General features: G+C 35.8%; 1 protein-coding gene across 1 annotated transcript; it reads right to left on the reverse strand.

Annotated features, from left to right (window-relative positions):
- Positions 1 to 5,323: 5,323 nt before the first annotated feature.
- vvl (ventral veins lacking) lies at positions 5,324 to 20,591 on the reverse strand. Its single transcript, XM_089108263.1, has 2 exons — positions 19,241 to 20,591; positions 5,324 to 5,788 (listed from the first exon to the last, which is right to left on the reverse strand). The coding sequence occupies exon 1, from the start codon at positions 20,532 to 20,534 to the stop codon at positions 19,368 to 19,370; it is 1,167 nt and encodes a 388-aa protein (XP_088964389.1). The 5' UTR covers positions 20,535 to 20,591; the 3' UTR covers positions 5,324 to 5,788; positions 19,241 to 19,367.
- Between the last annotated feature and the right edge of the window lie 2,914 nt (positions 20,592 to 23,505).

Consider the following 23,505-nt stretch of genomic DNA (forward strand, 5'->3'; position numbering starts at 1 on the left):
TTTGGGCTATATATTTGCACATTCGGGGGGAGGGGGTGGGTAAAGTATTGCATATATTAAATACGTAACCTAACCTAATCTAGGTACCTTTCCCCCCCCCCTGAAATCCAAAAAACCACAGTTTAATATAGTATACGCAATAAAACCCTCGCTATCATTGCCTGCTCTACAACGGTTAAGACGTCAAAAAATGGGTTTTATCATTGCCAGTCTATAGTGATTAAGCCAAGAGGCCCGGATAATGGGAAAGTACCGAGCAGTGTTGCTCCTTACTTACAGTTCATCACCACGAACAGTTTGATCCTGAAGTTTTTCTGCAAAGTAAGATGTCTCAGTAATTTAAAAATTGACCTTGACGGTGTGAGTAAAAGGACAATTCTAAAATGATTATACAGTAAGGAAATTTGAGATGTTTCTCGCATTGTTCAGTATTGAAAAATCATTTACAAGTTATGAGATACCGGTGAGGGTCCCCTACCGATGTACCTGAGATTATAAGTCACATACACCTGACCTTTAAGGGAAGATTTTAGTGCGGAAAGAGTCTGGTGATACACGCAGGTCAGGGATTCTCATCAAAGAATAATCTAGGGGTTTTTATCATTTGAAAGGCGGAAGAACACTCGTGAAAATGTAAACAAAAACAAATCCGTATTACAATTTTCTAAGCATTATACCTCCCCCTAAAAAGTGTTATTTTTCTCTGTCCGTACCAATCGTAAAATTGCATCGTTTTATATTTCTCGCCTCCAAGTCTTCCAGGTTTGTAGAATAATTATCTGGATATTCCTGTAATTCCCGTGCCAGAAATGAACGAGGTGTGGGTTTACCTTATTTTCAGATCAAAATATTTTGTGAACCGCTTGCTCAAAGTTTTGAAGTTGCTTCAATCCTTTTTCTTACAAAGGGGACTTTTCGGTTGTCCCTTATCAAAACGGAAGCTCTTTACATTCGAATTGCGCATTTCACAAAAGCTGAAAAAAAAATTGTCCCGCTGTCACAAGCTGCATAATTTTGAATGTGATAATAAACTAGATTCCTGGAAATTGCAAATAAATTTTGATTGGTCATGACTCCATGAACTTGGATGGCCACGAAAACCCAAGATTTTTTATCTAATGAGGCTTCTTCCTGAATTTGACCTTCAAGGTTGATGAAAAGATATATAGAGGGGAATTTCAAAATACCAGAAATCGTCAAATGAAACTAGGTTTTCTACTTCCTGAGAAGAAACGGGTAATATTAAAAAACATATAGCAATGGCTAATCCAAATTAGGCATGAATAAAGGAAGTTATTACGTATAGAATACCTTTCAGGGACCGGGGGGCAACAAAATTCATCAAGACATAAAAACAGGCAAAACAATCATGATACTTAGGGGAGGCACGTCGAAGGTGGCTTCTCGGATTTACTTCATTAAATTAGTTTCATTTGAGAGCCAACCATAATCAGCCCCTTTAAATTTATTTCATAGTTAATTTCATGTTAAATACTTCCTCCTCAGATCTGAAAGCATTCATGCAGCTCATCATCTCAAACTTTTCCGATTTTGAACCACAAAAATACATATACCACCATAAAAGCATTTTGCCATTAAAAATCAATGCATCCTTAATGAGCCACTTACAATTAAACAAGTAAAATCCTTTGATTTTGTATTGTTTTATTAAATTCGTAAACGAAATTTTACAATAGAATGTAAATAAGCAATATGGCACCAGGGGGTCCGGCTTATTCCCCCCTCCCCCATGTAAAATTTAGCAGCCACAAAGACAGTATGTCAAATGCAAAATTGAAGAAAATAAAAGGAATTTTGGAATAATCTACCTATATTCCAAATATAGTAGAATGTGATGTAAAATATCATATAAAATTTATTTTTATTTCTTTTTTTTGTGTTTCTGCAAAGCTTTTTGCTCTGAACAGCCTGAAACTTATAGCCGCAAGTCCTTGGGCCAAACCACAGTATAAAGATATAGCAGTAAGTTTACCGCAGATATAATTTCTGGCTCTTCATTCTCGGTGCGAACAAACAGCTCCTCCCACTTATTCTTGCATTAGCGCGTACAAACAGCTCCTCTCATTTGATCTACCATCAGCGGTCCAATTACCCTGGAACACGTATTTTGGTAGAAACTTTCTCAAAATGCCTTTGAAACCAACTTGAGACTTCGAAACCTAATTTTAAGTCCTAAAAACATATAATAATAACATTGCACTACTAATTACCGATTTTCATATATGTATTGGATAAATTAATTTAAAATTAGTTTCTTCAAAATTTAGTGTTCCAACGTAGAAGCCAAGTTTCGCGTTCAAGAAAAATCTGTCTTGTCTACCCGTGAAAAAATCTAATGTCGCTTATGTTTCTACGTTCTCTGGAGCACTCGCACCTCGGTCCGGGTTTTTATACTGGGTGAAATAGGGAAAGATCACTAATTTATATACTGTGGGCCAAACGGACTAATGTACAAAACTGTTCAAAGGATTGGCTCCTCCTCAGCTCCTCTAACAAAGAAGGTCTCAAAAAAGGTCCAAATTCCTACTGGCCTTTAGCTAATAGGCCTAAACAACAATGGGCCAAGAGGACCCAAATGTAGAAGGAAGATAAATAAAGGGCTAGAGGATTGTCAAAATACCTTTTTTCATCCACTCCAAACATAAAGGACTGTCTTAGAAACTTTGGAGGTGGCTAATTCGACAGGAAATTGAGAAAATTCGAGTACCCTTTTTAAAGGCCGAAATCTACTGGAGGGGAATCAGTCTCCTCTGGGTACATTTTCTACTATACGCCGTTCCTCTAGCCCAGATATGATATGACATCGAATAAATATTTGATTGTTTTATATTTTGTAAAAAAAAATTGAGATATCTATTCTGTTTAAAATTCCGAAACGTCTTATAAGTTTGCCTTTGGGGTAGGGGGTTTGTTTCCAAAGTTCCTTATTTTTTCATAATTTTTATTTGTCATAATTTATCTGTGACTCTTCGATTCTACATGCGGGGGCAAGGAAATAAGCTTAGCCCATTGACACCCAGGGGCCAATCTCCAGCATTTTTATTGGGGGGGGGGCCCAAGAAGGTTCCATATCTGAATAGTCAAAGGGCATGGGATGTATAATATTTTTTCTCCACATTATTTGGGGGGGGGGGGGGACCGCCCCCTTGCCACCCCCAAACGACGTTCCTGTTGGCACCATAGGTACATGTAAATCTATTCGAGAGCCCTGAAACAAATTTTTAGATGGAACAAACCATCTCCTCCATAAAGCTTTGTTCAGCAATACGCTTCACTAGAGGGTACGGGTCGATGGTACACTATTCATTATTTTATTACCCTTGATTTAATTAATATATTTATTACTTAATACTTATAGATACTTGCGTATTTTATACTTATCTTGAAGTTTGATCTGAAAGCAACTGTGTTATGTGGCACCAGTGGTCAACTCTCATTTTTCAAAGATTTAGAACAATTTGTGCAAGTCTGAGCTTGAACACACACACAGACTAAAAAAAAATCTTCATATTTAGGCTAGGGAATGTCGCACACAGGGCAGAGGGGGTACGGGGTTCAAGCCCCTCTTAAATTTTTGTCCGACTCATAAGAACATGACCAAAAGACATATAAAAAAATTTTTGATGCGTTTTTAAAGACGCCAACCCCAAACAAAAATCCTGCGAAAATTACTGATTTGATAGCAATAAAATGGCTAGTGTATGGACCGCTTAGTGTTTTCTCTCCAATATTAATGAGTTAACAAGAAATGTCGAACCATTTTCCGTCTTAAACTTTTCAGAATATTTGTATAAACTTTTCAGATACTAAAATTGAGGGAAAAATAGTTCTTGTTGAAGTCAGCTTTAAACTTTTAGTCAAATTTTTAGAATAGTTTATCACTATGCTCAGAAGATATGGCGTCATTGCTGAGGAAGTTCTTTGGCACACGATCAACTTTATAATGCATTTTCAGCCTTGGATGAAGTACTAGAAGTTTAAAACAAAACCTGCGGTGATTCTTTTTTGTTCATTTGTTCCAACTCTTGAAGCATGAATAAGCAATGTAAATTCTGTTTAAGAACAGCAAAAGAATCTATTCATTGTTTTATGTGGAAATAATTATTGATGTGAGTAGGAAGAGCGGCGAGAATTTAGGATATTCATTTACATACATGGACATTCGCATGGATGCAGTCCAAATATCTGGGGGGGGGGGGGAGGGACACAGGATCACAAAGCCATAACTTCTGGGAATTTTTTTTCCGGAGCTATATCTTGAAGCTTCGAGTTTCCAAATGCCCGCAGGGTCATCTTTTGGACTCGTCTCAATGGATAGAACCTTCCCCCAATAAGCAACGTATAACACGATTCTTGAAGGAGGGATAGATGATTTAGCGAGTTTTTAGCACAAAGCAAATCCAAATTCCACGTTCTTAGTTATTTAATTCTTCCATTTTGGGTTTTTATTTCTTTTTGCTTTCTGTGTTGTTTGTTTGTCGCTTTATCCTTTATTGTCTTTATCTTTATTGTTTTTCGTTAACACTTTCGTTCAAAAGATTTCATTGGTCTTACAAAACTTCCTTCTTCATCTTCATTTATTTATTGTTGGGTATGAAATGCCAATGTGGTTTATGAAATTGTCTTCACCCCCCCCCCCATTTTACGGTTTAAGACCATTTTTAAAGGAGTAAATGATGACAAAATATTACATTTATAAAAAGAACATACAATTTATTATCGAAACAATCGTTATCAAAGTGATGAGTCACTAGCGTGGCAACACTAGGGTAACAATTCACCCTAGGCGTGTTCTGCGCTGCATTTGGATTAATTTGTAGGAGCCCCAATTACGGCGTAAATTAAGGGGAAAGGGAGGGCTTTCGTCTAGGGACTGTTTTGACCTCTCCCTAGATGTTGAAAAATATTTTCAGTGTCTTTTTTTTACAAAAATGCCTTTTTTGAATTTATCATTAAAAACCACAATAAAAAAAAAACGCCGATGAATCCTTTCATTTTGACACCATTGTCAGTAGGCCTACTTACAAAATACTTACGATAAGACTTTACACTAAAAAAACAGAAGAAAGGACAAGAAAATAAATTGCCTTTGACGTTTATGTTTCAGATATGAATTTACCATAAAGCAGAGTAATTTCAAAATCGTATTAAATATAAAACTATGTACATAGTTAAATAAATAATTGCACCAATGACAGTGGCCAGGAAAAAAAGGAATTAATCCACATGGCATCACTGAACCAAAATGTGATCAATTTATTAGAACACCTAGGCCCTAACCATAAACAGAAAACACAAAATATCGAGACTCAACGTTTATTTTTACGCAATTCTTGGACAATCAACAAAAATATATACATAATAATCATACCTTGAAACTGGAGAAGTAGTCTCGTACAAACAAACAAAATTCATCAACAAGGACCATACCATCCTTTTTTAAATTAAAACTCAAGTCTTTGGAAATTTTTGCATTTGCCACTCATTTGAGGTAGAGGGTCCTCCATAATTTATATTTTGATTTTGTAAAAAAAATGCCTCGGACTAGTAAGGTATCAAACTAAAAACAGTACAAACTACATACGTATGGCACGATTTGAATGTCCTCACAGGTCACACGGCAATCAGAGCCATCTATTATAGCTAAACTGACAACCAGAGTGATGTTGGCACAAAAGAAAAGACGAAGCTCGCTAGGACGGATGAACACGGTCGAGTTTTCATCTTGAAACAAAACTTAAAACCCTTGTCACTTGAATAAACTATCCTGAAAAGGACAAACAAAATTAGTTTTCGAGTAGAATATGGTAATAAAAAACATACTGAGTTTAAACAACTGATCAAAGACTAAGGCTTAGAATACTCCGAGCCCCCCCCCCCCTAAATAAAAAATTCATTTTCGGTTTTTAGCTTTAACTTCAAAGGCAAAACAATAATTTTGTGTTATTTCCCGCTTTAGCCAATCAATTCTGTTAAATATGCAATAGCTTAAACCACAGTAATAATGAACATATAGAAAACAAGTAGCTATTCATCAGCCACTCAAAAACAAAATTTTGGTCACCTTTTTAGTTTGAGCTTAGAAGACAATTACTTTACATTAAACCGATAGACAGATTAATACAGAGGCACTTTTCCGTTCGTTTGAAACTTAAAGAAGATGTATAAACTTCTAAACAATTTGATTTGTCAAAGTGGTGGAGCAAAAGCCGCCGGAAGTGCGATGATGACTAAGTAAAAATCGCTAGTTACAAAAACCATATAGGCGTGAGAACCTAGAGGGTACCAGTATAAGGGCCGCCAATCCTTAGGGACAAGTAGGCACTATCCAAATTACTTTTATTAATAATACAAAGACATAAGGTCAAGTGTAGAGCCGAACTATTAGCCATTAGACTCTCCAATTTCATACTCCACTGCTCCTGGAAATTTTCTCTCGAACCCTTATCTTGTAGTCTACCAACATATATAAAGTTTACATATATTCCTACTAAAATCTTGCTAGTCTAAGACTAAGTTTGTTCCGATAGTTTATAGTTGAGCCAAGTAATAATGCACAGCCAGAGCCAGTACTAGTTTTAATCTCGGCTAAACCCATATGCCTAAATTCCCTCTCACCAGTTTTCCATATTCCTTGAGAACAACTTGAATAACTCAAAACTAATTTTCATATGATGCGTTTTGATTTTTACAACCAAATGAATATTAAAGCTTAGCGATAAAGCCCTAAAAGCAGGAACATCCTAGTCTAGACTCACCTTAAAATGCATTAAGTTGCATTACCCAGGCTGCCAGTTCTAATCTCCCTACTTGTCACCACTATCATTCTTATCAAAATTTAAGGCGTACCAAATCGCCCCCGAGTCAGAACAATCCATTTGCAAATTTCCAAATGCCAGAAAACATTGCAAGATATAAGATAGCCAAAAGGTAGAACCGATTTCTTGAAAACAGTTAAGCGATGGCATACAGATGATATAACGCATGGCTCGTCATAGCCAACGGCTTATAATCGAATGTCTCTAAAAATGCCTTTTGAGAAAACGTATTTTATCTGATACTTAGGCTTTCAGGATCTAATGGACTTCAAGGGGTCAAAAGCTCTCATCGATCACATACGACAGGTTTTGGGTCTGAATAGAAGTTTGACTGGCTTCTCACTAGCGTAATCAAGGCCTTCAAAAGTGTTTCAATTTAGTCCCTATTTATCCAAATAATTCACAAAAAACACTCAATTGAAAAACAAGTACAATAATACTATTTTGTCCTAGGTGATTGGATGGACGAGTTCAACCATGTTCAAGTGCTCGTTTGTCTCGATTACTAAATTAAGAAAAGTTTTTTTTAAACAAATAATTACCTGTAATATATTATAAATATGGCTTTAAATCAACGCTAAAGAACGTTAAATAAATAAAAAAACAAGTTTTTCAACTGAAAGTAAAGAGCAACACTAAAACTTAAGCGAACAGAAGTTATTACGTATATGAGGGGGTAGCCCCTTAATCAAAACCTCGCTCTTTACGCTAAAGTTTGGCTTTTTGTTCCAAATATTTAAGAATTACTATTAGAATAACAAGCTTTTCTGGAAAAAAAGAATAATAAGTTCGTAATAGTTTATAGAAAATAGAAATAATAAGTTTTAAAAAAAACGTTTGCGTAAAGTGATTTATTGAGGAGGGGACAACCCTCTTATATACGTAATGATGTCTGTTCGTTTTAATTAAGTTAGTGATTATGTTTTAATATTGCTCCTTACTTTCAGTTGGAAAGGATCTGTTTTTTTTTTAATTTAATTTCTGATCGCTTTTTAAATAATCCTGGGAAATCCGGCTACCCTTCCATGGAAAATTCCCTTCCCCCACGAAAATTCCTCTCGAAAAGAATCAAAATTCGATTCTTTTGATGTATCTATTGATATGAAGACTGGTTCTTAGAGGTCTGGTTACTATTAAGCCGCATCGCTCTTTACTTACAATTTGTTGCCAGGAACTGTTTGATCAGCACGATTGTGGATTGTTCTGGGAATGCAAATTCATCTATTACCAAGGAATCGTCTGTAGGAATCAGCCGTATTACTTAATCCCATTTATTCACCAAATGGTCGAATTAACTATACTAGTCATGTCAAGGCCCATATTAGAAAAAGGCGTAAACAATAATTACAGCGACCAGACTTAAACCACTAGCCATCCATGGATGTTTATTGGGACAAATTCAGAAAGCCCGATGTCGAGAACTCGAAAAAATCCAATAGAGGGGGGGTACTCATTGGCCTATATTATTCTATATTATCGGCCCTTTCTTGTAAGAATCAAAAATGAATCTGATTCTTACTGCCAATATTAGATTTTCTTATCAACACTCTAGTTTTTGATTTCCTTAAAAATAAAAAAAAAATGATATAATCACTTATATAATTTTGTCTCTTCATTTTAAAGAGTTGTTTTGTTTATCATTAGTAAATTGGGTTATAATAACAATTTTGTATGTCTTGATTAGGCTAAAACACAAAAGACAAAAAAATCAAACTCATCAAAAGACAAAAAAAATCAAACACATCAAAAGACAAAAAAAAAAAACCGCAGATGGAAAAAAGAACGATATAGGCGTACTAGATTATGAATGAATTGATAGTTAGTCAAAAAGTTTAACGATATTTTGGTTTTGATGTAATCACTTTGTTGGTTAATTTCTTAAACCATGCCGCAAATAGCCTAATCTTCTAATAAAAAAACAAGTTGTAAGTTAAACCTATAAGTTCACTATTTCCCTATAAATGCACTGAACTTCACTATTTAAGGGTCAATTGGACTTTGGCTCCAATTGAGTTTTAATTTTTATGAAAACTCGCACTTCTTAGCAATAAAACGCTAAACTTGAATATAAAATGAAGTTTTGGATTTCAATCTATTTTCTTCTCAAAAGGTCAATCAGGTCGTGTCAACATTGGTCACGACCAACTTTAAAAATTTTGGTTTTGATACAACCATTTTGATAAACGCATAGTAAGAACGGATTCTATCCAACATTTCAATTTTGCATGTAAAGGGGAAACGTGTAGAGTAACGGGGCAAACTCCGCCCTATTGCTAGATATAGAACCCCCCCTTACTAAAATATAATTAAAACAAAATGTAAAAGAAATCCCTATAATCAGACATATGACGAAAAAGAGGTATTTAAGGCCCAAAAACCAAGTACTCCCAAGTAAAAAGCAAGCAAGTTTGACAAATAACAGCCAAATATTCATCCTTGAATCAGATGGTCTCTATTATGTGAATATGGAAAGGGACGCTTCAGGCAATGATTTTGGTACTGTACTATTAGCTGCAACCCATGCGATATATTGTAGAGAGAAAATGCTAAAGAAACTAGTCCAACTGGTTATTTCAAAGGAGAAATCCTATGCCGAGATTGTAAACAGTGATTTGTACAATATTTAAACATTGGGGTTTAGGGGAGAAAAAGGTACCTAGTTAGGTTAGGTTACGTATTTAATATGTGCTATGCTTTACCCCCCATTCCCCCTAATGTGCAAATATATAGCCGAAATTTGTTGCTAAACTATTACATTTTCATCATATTTTGTTTTATTTCATTAGCATTAACCAAACTTCACTTCTCGCGCGGGTTCCAGCTAACAGAACGGTACCATTCTAGAAGAAGAGGTTGTCCACCCTCTCCCCCTAGCTAAGCTTAGGCAGACGAATACTCTGGTTAAAAGACAATCAAATTTTCAGAACTTTGGCAAAGTTTATTCATCTTTTAGATATGGGATTGGCGGTTCAGTCTTCCTGCTGGTCAATTGTAATGTGTTTACCAAGAATTAAAATACCTCACAGCTTTTGTGCATTTGGGTAGCTTATTCAAAGGGTTTGAGGAATGCTCAGTTTTACCCCTCCTTGTGGGCAATCCCAAGTAGAGTGTGCGATTCAGGAACTTGGGCCCAATCAAATTTTCATTTCATGAAAGCTTGAACTTTCTAGAAGTGAAATACTAAACTTGAGCAAAAAATTAATTCTTAAATTATAATCTAGTTTCTTCCTAAAAACGTCTATACGGTCTTGTCAATAGTAGGCATGAAATAATTAAAACATTTTGGTTCTGATGTAATCACTTTGGTACAACTTGTTTGCCAATTTCTTAAACCGTGCTGCAAATAATCTTCTAATAAAAAAACAATCAGTAATGAATGAAAACCTTCTAAACCTGTTCCAACAAAACGTTGTCTAACAAAAACATGTAAGTTATGCTTCACTATTTTAAAGGTCAATTGACGTAAGACAATCGTTAATTTACGATTCAGTACTTGCCGCATTTTCCTCAATTGGCTATTTTTTACACTAACTACTCTTTTAAATAATTTACCTTCTCTTGAGTTATCTTTAGTGAAAAAATCAAATATTTTCAGGCATACATTGAATGCCATATTTCGGGAATGGACCGAATTCGTCAAGTCACTAACACAGATGAATAGCACGGAAATTGTATACAGTTATAGAAACAATCGTAAAAATCACAAGATCTCGGAAGATTCTTTTCTTATTTACTAGTTCTCTTTGAATCTAAATATGCATAGAAAAAAAGGTCATAACAAAAGTTTTTTGGTCTTATTGCAAATTGAGCAACGCGGTAATGGGAATAGTGCAAATCATTGGGAAAACGGGGTCTTACTTAGAGTAACAAGATTTGGCATTTTCAAATTATATTTGATAAATTCAAAATCAAAAATGCCGTAATTAATTCGGGCTTAAGAAAACTCTAATATTCGGTCATAATTCACATGGGGTATCATAGCCTGTATCTAAATTTTTGCGACATTTTAAATTCACAGCACATATCAGAACATTTGGCAATTAAAAACACAGTAATAGGCCTACTAGATGGTTAATTACGTGAAAGTCCCTTTATTAGGCCTTTCCTCATATCTTGAATCAGATTTGCTGTCCGATAAGTCCTGAATAAAACCCAATCACGTATGAGTGGTTTGATCAGAAATCAAGATTTCATGTCATTTGGACAGGGACCATTGCCAACAACCCTCAATTCAAGTCTTGACTGGGACAGACAAACCAACAAAAACCATATCTTGATTATATCATAGAGGCTAACCATTACCAACTATAAGTTGTCGATGTTGAGGTAGGATCCAGTGCTGCCAGTAGATACATGCAAGGAACTAGTCCTCCAGTACCGGTCCCCGAAATTGCTTGATTATTTCTATATTATCTGGGTTGCCAGCCGGTCAGAAATATATCAATAGATTCTAGTGATTTTTGGTTGATTTAGTGATATTTCTTCAATAATCCAGTGATTTATGTGCTAATTTAGTGATTTTTTTGGTTAGGCAATATAAAAAATCACTAAAAATAGTGATAAATCACTAGGGTTGGCAACCCTGTATAACATCAGTTTCTTTCGTTTAAATGGAAAAAAAAATTCAAGGAATAGGAGCGTCAAAGCTTTAAATCCGGCCCTAGGTGTGTGGGTTGCAATTTGACAGCGATCGTCGCGAGGGGATGTGCTTTATTGCCTATACAGAATTTTAGAAGTTCTTTCCAACAACGGTATATGCATTTCATTGCAGAAAAATATTACCGCGGAAAAAGAGGCTTATCAAAAAGGTAAGAAAAAACAGCAAAAAATCAAATGCCTTTTCTGAAAAAATATAGGGAAACCTAAAGATATCAAGGGATATGAGTTAGAAACCAATAAAAACTACATTCAAATATCCTATCACAGTTTATCAACAAGAAAATAAAAAAAATATCCCCCATTCCAAATCAGTTGACTTAAAAGTAATCAAAGTATTGTAAATGCACAATACAATCCAACAGATTGACACACAGATGTCCAATTTTTCACAATCTGTAACAAAAGCTGAAAATCTCCCCCGCCTAAATTCAACCCACTGAACTGTAATTGAAAGCTCCATTTATAACCGCAGCGCTATAATGAGCCCATTCTTTGGTTAATTAACCAAGAAACTGAGTTGACTAATTTATTGTTTTGACCACAAATGCAAAATATTCGCGAAACAGGTGACTGTTTCAAGTAAAAATGCTAACAATAAGCGTAGACATACTGGGGTTTATCTGTTTAAACAATATTTACGAGATAAAGGAGGGTTGTGTAAGATGACGAAGTCGCAGGTATTCAAGGAAGTGAAGGCAAAAGATTCTGAATCACCAAGAATATCTTAATGAATTTGACTTGCAGAGAGGACTGTAGACAGACCGAAGCGTTCGTATCCAGGATTATTAGTTCGAACGGGGGGGGGGGGGGGATAAACTCTGTTTTAATACTGATGACGGTCACTGCATATGTGACCAAAATATCTGGTATTTTCGTAAATTTCTATCACTGTTTGTGAAACACTGTCTATTTAAAGGATTTTATCCCTATTTGAACTTTTATTTATCGTCATGGAAAGGCAGTGTGGTCTCCGAAATTATTCATGCATTTTTATTACGTTTTTACGATGCGGACGAACACTGCGGTTGGGGAGGGTCAAACCCCTTAGCCCCTACCATGAATACGGCCTTAACAGACACCCAACTAAAGATCACTCGAGGAGCCATTCAAGGTTAAGAAAGCTATTAGAGCATACTGGAACCGTGAAAATTGTGATAAATAATGCTTGGCTGGAATATTTCGAAAGATATTGCGTGGCTTAGTTCGCGAAGCTGAGATTTACCCCATGCTCCTTTAAACTGAGCATAGCAGCTCAATTTTATTTAAAACATTTGGTACTTGTGTAGAATCCGGTAATTACAAGAAAAGTGAAGTTTCGTTAATGCTAATGAAATAAACCAAAATAGGATGAAAATATAATAGTTTATGAAAAAACTGGGCTATATATTTGTACATGAGGGGAGGGGGGGGGGGGTAAGGCCTAGCATATATTAAATACGTAACCTAACCCAACCTACCTTTGATACCAACCTACCAGGTACCTTTAATTCCCCCTAAACCCCTTAAAACTAAAGTTTAAATATAGTTCCCGGAGTGAAAAAGCCTCTGTTTATACAGCATCTAGGCATTACCCAGTAAAATGCCTATCTATTCTCGCATACATTCTCTTGTAATTACCGCATTCTACACAAGTACCAAACATTTTAGTTGGTTCTTTGAATATTTTAGAATTTTTGCTTTTTAAAAAATGCGTTGTTTATTTTCTTCTTACTTTTGAAAATTAATTCGACAAAGGAAACTTTGGTATCATTTTGGCCCTGTCTTAATGGTTTAAAACCTTCACGCCAAGAGCAGCTTCAACGACAATATCATTTCAGTGGTGGATCCAGAGGGGGCGAGGAGGGCGCCCCACACCCCCTAGCGTAGCCAAAGTGATGTAATTTACTTAATTAACTCAAGTTTGCGTTGATTAAACTTGCTCCTAACGCCCCCCCCCCTAAAAGAATCCTGGATCCGCCCCTGTATCATTTTGGAAAGTTATGATAATCATATTCTGAAAAAAAATTATGCTAGTGTTGGAGAATAACTTTCCATACAATTCTTACAAAAATAACGCTTCAAGGCTACAATTGTCTATGCCGTCGATCCTGCGGCAGCCCGTTTTGCAAGCAGAAATCAATCCGCTGAGCGTCAAAAGCGTATTTTTACATAGTAGACTGTAGTAGACTTCAATTCAAATATTATTCTAGCCAGGCAGTGGTATATATCAGTGATTTTATCTCAGTGCTCTAACAGGAAGGCAAGCCAGGAACTAGGAAGCGGAAACCTTTAGATTTAGACACTATTTTTATGACGTTTCAAAATTTCAATTTTAAATTAAATTTCGTAGCTTATAATTACACCCACGACAGATTCTTTGCGAAGATACTAAACTTTTTTTTCATTCCTGCCTCCCCCTCTCACTCCCTCTGCCACATCATCTTCAGTAAGTAAAGTAGTACATTTTAAACCAACAATATTCAAAACTGAATACTTTACAGAGAAAAATTCCTCAGACCACATGCTAAGAAAATTCTAAGGTCCCCTTCTGTCAGTCTAACCCTTGTAATTTCACCCGGTCACCTCACAAATCGTTTTCTAATGAACCAAGAAATTGCTACAGATTTATAGGCCATGTTGAAATAAACTAGGCATTAGAAGATGAATTGACCCCGGTAAATGAACTTGAGTTAATAGCGGTTAATTAGGATTCAATTGCCTTTTCCCATGGAACGAATCTATTAGTGAAATATTGTTCGTCTATTAGATTTTTTGTGAATCGACATAGGAGTACTTGTTTCATTGAACCTAATAACTTCATTTGGTACTTATGTATTATAGCCGCCACACTCAAGAATTGAAGTTAGGTATTCCTGATGAGATATACCTAAATATGATGAAAATATAATACTTTAGTAACAAAAGTATGGAAACCAAAACAGAGAATTATGGAAATCAGGCCACCCAGAACGCCTAAATTATATTTAAATAGTTACTAACCTAACCAAAATACTAACTCAATATTTAAAACATTTAATTAAGATATACCTACAGTGAAGTTTATCTCTCTCAGTCTAAGCTAATTATCACCGAGTACATACTGAAATACAGAAAGAAACCAGTTCCACTCAGACCAAGAACTTCAGTGTGGTGGCTATAATACATAAGTACCTTTCATTTAAGTATATTCGGGATAAGTTATTTTAAATCCAGAAGAAAACGACGAAACCCATGGTAAATATAACGCATACTTAGCCAACTTTTTTTTAAATCTCAATCGAACGTTTGATTGGTTTTTCAAGTTAGTTTCTTTTCCAAAAAGATGAAAATGAGTATTTGGGAAATGGAATATTCGACTTAAAGCCCATATCAGAACATATCCAATGTCTTACAGTTTTGACAAAGTTTTGACTATGATGTATACACAAATATTTGGAAAGATAGATAAGGTTAACAGGACAGTTTTTTTCAGAGGGGGGAATAAAGGATTTACATTTGCCCAAATGATTTTATCCAATCTGCTCAAAAAATCAATATAAACCATTAGGGTTTAAAGCAAGGCCGTATCCAGGGAGGGGAGGGGGGTTACCCGGTTTGAACCCCCCCCCCCCCGAAATTTTTGACCGAGTCGAAAATAAGTCGAAAATTAGCAAAACCTAGGTAAAAATCATTAAAATTAGTCGAAAACTGAGTCAAAAATTAGTAGCCTCCCCCCGAAAAAAATCCTGGATCTGCCCTTGGTTTAAAGGGTTTAACCTATTAAGACTACATAAGTTTAATACGTGCGCCGCTATTACAGCGGGTCTGCATGGCTAATGCGTCAGGCACAATTATTTTGCATATTATGTAGTAAGAATTGTTTTCTAGCTTCACACTGTCCAAATACTTTACCCCCCCCCCCTCCCTCTAACTTTCAAATATATGCCCAAATTATATATTTTTGTCTTGTCTCACGCTAAGCTGAAAGAAACTAACGAAAATAATTGGTTCCATAACGTGTCAATGAATGAACAAATAGGTAGGGTAGGGGGTATCATACAAGTACCATACCAAATTTTGAAAAATGATATCGTCACGTTAGGTTTAAGGATCCTCGCCCCTTTACCCCTCAATCGTAGGCACCTTCCCCGCGGTATCTACTTCAGGTATGTGTCAACATGACTAACGTTGCTATAAAATACCATTCATTCTTGATGTAAGATTATCCTACCATCTTGTCACTATCCAGAAAAAATGGTGATTCAGACAATTTCATGAAAAGGAGTTTAACAATATTTCATTTAGCAATGGAAGAACCAAAGCAACGGATTAGTTTATTTCTTTTGACTATTTCGCAATACCCTAATCGCTACCCGACTAGACTACAGCTTATGTCGAAAATTTTTTTTGTACTTTCCCATTAGATGGACCTCTCTAAAGTCAAGTTTGGTTAATGCTAATGAAATAAAATAGGATTAATATGTAATAGTTTAGAAACAAATTCGGGCTATATATTTGCACCGTAGGGGGGGGAGGGGTAAAGCATTGTATATATTAAATACCTAACCTAGCCTAACCTAGGTACCTTTTTCCCCCTCTAAACCCCAAAAACCCACAGCTTAATACCTTATACGCAATGAAAATCTTGCTATCATTGCCTGCTCTATAACAGTTAAGACGTCAAAAACGGGTTTTATCATTGCCTAGTCTATAGTGATTAACCCGAGAGGCCCGGATAATGGGATAGTACCTAAGTTTTTGGAAAATCAAAGATGCAAATTCTAGATGAGCTTAGGAGGCCAAAGCAACCCTTAAGTGTCTTGAGGGGGAGGGATTGAGCTCCGGACAAAATTTGATTAGACTCTATAGGATCCATAGATATTCCCTTTTAATACACTAGAATATGGTTGCAGTCGATACAAAGAGCACTACCCCCTCCGAAAAATAAAAATTGTGCGTAGATGAGAATCCTAGGGAATGTCGTCTTATTCGGCCAAAAGGTCAGATGTAAGATTTTAACACTTCTAATATGCTTGAAAACAATCAACTAATTCTTTTTTTTTTTAAAGAAATAACAGGCCAATGCAGCTCTGGAAGACCAAAGTGCCACATTGTCATGCTGCTCCGCAAGGCTGTACCCTGGATTTTTTTCGGAGGGAGTTTTACTAAAAAAAAAATTCGGGGGGGGGGGGGTTAAAAAAAAAAAATAAATAAACCCATACAAAAATTGTTTATAAACAATTTTGTTAAGTTTTTAAGAGTCAGAAAAACATTTCGGGGAGGGTTCAACCCCCCTCCCCTCTGGGTATGGCCTTGCTGCTCCGTGGCAAAGAAATACCGTAAAATGGACAATAATTTTATGTATTCCGCGTGACACAGTACGCGAACCTCGCTGCAGGTGAATATACGATATTGCTTATGATCACTCCAATCAGGCGAAACTTTGCATGTTGAACTTCCCGGTAAAAATCCTATTATGAAGATTCCGGAAAAATGTCACATTAAAAAAAACAACAATGCTATATTTCTAAGAGTAGACCAGACCAGTTTTTTCAATCACTAACTCCAAAATCGAATTCATAATAAATGTAAAAAATTGTTCACAGCAGGATTATCTGTAACGTGGAGGGTGTAATGGTACTCTACCATTTCAAGAAATACCTGAAAGACAACATATGCAGAATTTTTTGAGAGCGTAAAATCAGTCATTAAGGCTCTATTTTTTGCTGTACCCCAGTTTTGGTAAAATTCTAGTTTAGCTACTTTTTGCTATCTTGAAAAGGGGTTACGTCGGAGAAATGAAACTTCCAGCAATGAATCCATGGCTAAAACATACTCTGGGAAGGTATTGCCAAGCTTCTATGTTAACCCTCTTCTGATTTCTAAGTCTTAGAAATTTGCCAAGTTGACAAATCTATGCATATTGATATTTTGACGAAACAATATTTTAACCAAATTTTAAATTATCAAATTTAAAAACATTTTCAATGTTTTATTTGCCATAATCCCTAAAAGTTATATTTTTATAACCTAACCCCTTTCCAAGATAGTAAAAATTAACTGAACTAGAATTTTACCCTAATTTTAATCCTATCCGCCATAAAAATTCTCGGTACTCCTGTGTTAAACGCACTCTTTTATATAGTGCTAGTTTGGTTAATGCTAATTAAATAAAATAAAATAGGATGAATACATAATAGTTTAGAAACAAATTTGGGCTATATATTTGCACATTAGGGGGTGCGGGGGTAAAGTATAAGATATATTATTACGTAACCTAACCTAAGTACCTCCCCCCCCCCTAAACCACAAAAAAGAACAGTTTAAATATCGTATACGCAATGAAAATCACGCTATACATTGTATTACCCTATAGCGGTGTCTTGAATTAAACCTGTTTTCGTGACTGGTTTCCATTGCAGTATATAAAAGAATGCGTTTAACATGGGAGTACCAAATTCTTATCAGCAGTGCATGTAACCTATATTAGGAGGATAATGAAAGCACAATGATCACTCATAACCCAAAAAACACAACGCCATCAAATATTCATTAGCTGTTAATTACCTCTGCAAACTCCAACTACAAGAACTAGTCTACCCTATATCTACCCTTACGGTACTCTAATCAGGGCCGACGGGTATGCGGTAACTATCTGAATCCCGTCGGGTTGCGAAACCAGTAAAAGCCTGAATTGTAAATTGATGGCTAATGGAAAGACCATAATTAAATCTAGTATTTGAGGGTTGCAGGAATTAATAAGTGGGTGCCTCGAGGGGCGTGGAATAGATCGGACATTTCCCCCTCCCTAGGAAACTGAAAATGTACATAAGATGGCAACATTTTTCAATATTATTATAAAATACACAGGCAAAAAGCACCGTAAATTGTACCTTAATGACGGAATAGAAAAGAGACTTTCGCCTCGCTAGAAAAATTAAATAATTTATATAAATAAAAAACAGCTGTTTCTTTCCTTCCAATTTCTTCTTGATAAACTCCCGCTTGTGAAGCCAAAAATTCGGAATTATTTAAATATTTCGCTTTTACAAAGTTTCACTGTCTTAATATCTTTGCCCGCTTTCTCATATTTAAATGTTAATTTAATTGCAACGCTATACAAAAGGATGATATTTCGAACTGATGTTAGAAAATAGTTAAGCATATACACGGGAGGAACCTTCGGGTTCCCCGCCATTTCGACTATTTTTGCAAATATTTTGCTTTTAAAAGACTTTTTAAATTTTTCTAAAGTGGGACATCTTACCATTTCAATGAATTCATGGACACAACTCTTAAAAAAGCGCCCTTTAGCAAGAATGGGCTACAAAATGAAGGGGCTACGGTGTAAAAAGAAAAATTTAAAATCACGATTTAATTCCGTCAAAATTAGTATTACTTTAGCCAAGTTTATATAAGTTCAATAGTATGTAAAGCGGTTTCCTTCAATTTACAGTTAGGGACTGACACAAATTCTAAAATGGATTAAATTTGAATTTTTAATTCGTTGCATAAATTGAATTATGTACGGGCAGATAATTTGGATAAGACGGGACTTCAGCAAAAAGATAAAAGAATGTAGAAAAATAAGTTATATTCAATAACAAATAAGAAGTAAAAAAGCAAGCTAAGTTAACACGATTTTTTTCTTTTGCAAACGTTTCAGTATTCTATATTTTTAGAATTTATTTACGTTGAATTTCAGTTATTAAAATTAATTAGATGCAAATGATAAAGGAGGTGGCTACTTAAAGGCTAGCATAGCCTACAGAGAAAAGACTTACCATAAATAAAAAGTCCCAGAAGCATTGTAGATATTGAATCCCTGACTCGTATGAGCATTAATATTTACATCACCACTGGGCTCTAAAACTATGTACAAACTCGGATCACAGCACTTTCAATTTGGCGTCAATGCGCCGCTAAAGATTGAGAGACCGGCACTCCGTGAGCGTTCAAAGGTTGGGGGGAAAGCATTGGTGGGCTATGACTAATCATCATGCCTGGTGAGCCATTATGGACGTTGTGTCCGTGCACAAGGTTCTCAGGGTGGCCGTAGTGATCAAGGTATCCGTCTGGTACACGCATACCGGGTGAGTTAGGACCATTTGGCACAGGCGGAGTCATACGTTTTTCCTTTTGGCGTCTATTACAAAACCAAACTCGAACCACCTCTTTTTCTAGTTGTAAACTATCCGCTAGCGCGGTAATTTCTTGAGCAGAGGGTTTAGATTGTTTATGGAAATGTTGTTCTAAAGCACCTTTCACTGACACTTCAATGCTTGTGCGCTTTTTGCGCTTTCGGCCCTGGGCTGCAATTTTATCAATGGATGTTGGGCTACCGGTAGTGGAATCGGCTTCTTCGAGCCATTTTTGTAACAGCGGTTTAAGTTTACACATATTTTTAAAGGATAGCTGTAACGCTTCAAATCTACAGATGGTTGTCTGAGAAAAAACATTACCATATAAGGTTCCTAGAGCAAGTCCAACATCGGCCTGTGTAAATCCGAGTTTAATGCGTCGTTGTTTGAATTGTTTGGCAAACCCTTCTAAGTCCTCACTAGTTGGGTTTTCTTCTTCGGGGTCGTGAAGTCCGTCATGATCAAGCATACCGTGATCATTTGGAGACGGGGTACCATTCAAGGAGTCTCTTAAATGTGACTGATGGTGCAACTGAGGCCCCCCAAAAATCCCATTCATACTATAATGTTGAAGGGGAGATCCACTGCCAGGCATAGCGTAGGGGGAGTTTACCGCATTATGCCAAGAATGCATATGGTGCGATCGTTGGTGCAAAGCTAAATCTGCTGGTTGTGGTTTAATATCCTGGTGAGTTAATCCTGAATGATGGTGTGGGTGCATGTGTGTTGGCCATCCTGAAGCGTCCATAGCAAAATATGGGGTATGCATACTTATGGCAGGGTGCCCAGTATGCTGCACTGCGGCCGCAGCCATATATTTCATTTCATGGGGTTCACGGGGAGAGTATCCCTGACTATTCACTATGTTCATTTCGTCCGATACACTTGACGGTTCAGAACTGACTGCACTTGATTCCAAATACGTCGTAGTCGCCATGACACTATTCACAGGCCTGTTCTGAATTGCAAACGCGCAATCTCATGTAATATGCATAAAGGCATGCAGCTCAATACTACTTCGTAAGAAGGCTCAGCTGCGCTCGCGTGGCGTCTGTACTGCCTCAAGGTCTATAGCTGGAATTTGATTGGCCGATATTTGACGTCACTAAAAGCTTATTGGTTGCTTATTGTGACGTAATATTTTTCCTGCATCTTCCTTGTCGGGAAAGTCACTGAGGTGAAAAGACAAGATGGGGCATTTGTAAGTCAGAGAACAAGAATTATCGATTAGAATTTAATATACACGTGGTTTATTTTGGAATTCGAAAACAATATAATAACATGAATTAAAAGCAAAAAAATATTTATAACTAATTTCAATGAAAAAAAAACTATACGGGAGGGGGATGCATTAAAGGTTTTCTTTGCCAATTTGAGTGAAGAAAAAAGCAGCCAGGAATTTCAGTTGGATTCCCAGAGCGGAATTAAAAACTCTAAGACCACAATATTATTGTACCATATTTTGCCAGGGGAAGGGATCAAATAAAGAAGGCCAGTGAGGTATTCCATCGTTAAAACATAGTGTATTTCTCCTTAAAGGTTATATATCTCTGGTCTGAGCTGTTTGTCAGAGTCAGATAAAGGGCGATTGGGCTCAGTCGGTTCCCGCATTAGAAAAGGCCCCATCAAAATGCACAAAAAAAGATTTTGAAATTTAAAGTAAATTATTCTTTATGATAAGATATAAATTATGAGTTGTTCAAATAATTAAAATATGTTTATTATTGCTGGATGAGATTAATTTATGTGTTTATTATATACTATACAGGCTAGGCCTACTTTATAATATAGAAAATTGATACCCGTAAAAGCTCATGCCAATTTTTTTTTAATTTAATCAGGATTGTCCTATATTAGACAGATGTTGCACAAAGTACGTAAACTACCTTACTCACGTAAACTACTATACACATATATTTTATTTAATTAGCCGCTTAGAAGGATGTTTCACCTTCCCCCATAAAAAAAATTCTGCTGTTTGTCCGTGCCGAAAAAGTACATTTTTTTATTCTTCTAAGATCTAACAATACTTAGCGTGAATATCCAATGCCCTTGAAATTGTGCTAATTGTCACTTCACTCTTGAGGTCATGGGGGGGGGGCGGGTGATGATGCCTGCTTAGATAACCTATGCATTATATTCTTATTTGATCAGTCGTTGTTTTCGTTTAATTGTCATTACATTTGTTAACAAAGCTGGAACTGATAGCCCCCTCCCCTTTGTATTCGCCCTATAGCACAATATCCCACTTTACTAGGCACTTTTTTCATTAATTGTGTATCACAAACCTATACATGTTATCGCTTGTTTTGTGTATTAGTTTCTTTGAGTGATGAAAAATAATTATTTTCAAAGTCTTTAATATTCAGAACAGAGCTTTGAAATAGGGAATAAACCCTGCAATGGTTTTGCCAGAATTTGTACAATTGATGGTTTGTATACCCCGAAAGAATCATAATTTATTATTTTTCATATTATACATATATGTAGACAGATGTTAGTTTCTCTTTATTTGGATAATTTTGTTTTATTAGTGCTGTAGTTCCGTATTTAGTGGCATTCCTACAGAAGGGAGTGGGAATGAATCCTCTGCTAGAAAAGAATATAGTAATCAAATATAGTTGAAAGAATTAAGTAATTAGTACAGCTCTTATGAAGTAAAATGTAAGTTTTCTTAATTTAATCCATATTCCCCATTGATTTTTTTGTAATAGAACTCGTGATTTTACTTGTTATTTTTGTTTTTCTTGCTCTCTTTTAAAGTATTGACCTAAGTATCAGCCTTTATCAAATATTATTTAAATATAAGCCGTTATCAATTATGCATAATCTTTAATTATGCAGCCTTATCTTAGTTTTTACAAGATTTTTGAAGAAACTAAATTTCAGCGGGGGGGGGCGGTCCTTTCCTGACCATAGCAAATCACACCCCTACCATTAAGCTGTAGCTTGCAATTATCAAATCTTGGCATTTTGGTCACTTCTGTTTTTCGTTTTTGCACCTTTTTTTGCCAAATGATTCGAGTTCTCCTAAAATGTTACCTAAGAAAAAAATGAGTCCAAGATACAAAAATAATGGAAGTATACTTTCTTATGGGATGTTTAAATTTTTTGCATTAATTTAGCAGAGAAGCTGTAATAATAGTGCTGCATAAAAAAGCTGCAAGAAGCTGAATATATGTAAATTACATTAACTGCAAATCTAAATTAACTACTTATTCTATATAGACCATATATAACAGTATTTCATTAACAGTGGTAGTTTTTATCTTTAGCTTCTACATATTGGTAACGGCTTATATTTGATATAAGAACCTAAATATCAGGTTGAAAATTTCCAGATCATCCAACCTTGTTTTCGCTAAAAAAAAAACGAAAAAAACCGTATGTTTCAAACAGAAAAAATAATAAACAAGGACACTTTAGGGATTAGAAAAGTCGTTAAAATCAGATAGATTGGGAGAAGGCTGAGGACTAAAGCCTCCAACCCTCTGTGTATGTCCCCATGTATTACGTTTGATAGAATTCAAAATAGGGATATGAGGAGAAGATATTGTGAGTAAAATGTAAATATTTTGTAGAAGTGGTTAGGGTCTAGCCTTTCGTCTTCTTTCACCAGCAGTGAGGAAGCTAGGGCTAAATGCCCCTAATTCAGAGTTATTCTATGCCCTTTTCGCCTTTTCCTTAAAACATTCGAAAGTTACAGGGAGTGTGCCCCGGATAGCTCCGAAGAAACAAATTTATTGGTGTATGCTCTTTTAAAATAAAATTTGATCAAGTAAAATAAAACACAAATTTGTCCCCCTACACTTTGTAAAATACAATCCCCCCTCCCGCCTCCCACACTTTTACAAATCAACGCTACTGTCCCAAAGGGGTCAAAATTAAAGTCACGTACCAATATTAGC

Source organism: Artemia sp. Qi Xiang Cuo, chromosome 2, assembly GCF_049724085.1.
Source record: "Artemia sp. Qi Xiang Cuo chromosome 2, ASM4972408v1, whole genome shotgun sequence".
Taxonomy (NCBI): Eukaryota; Metazoa; Arthropoda; class Branchiopoda; order Anostraca; family Artemiidae; genus Artemia; species Artemia sp. Qi Xiang Cuo.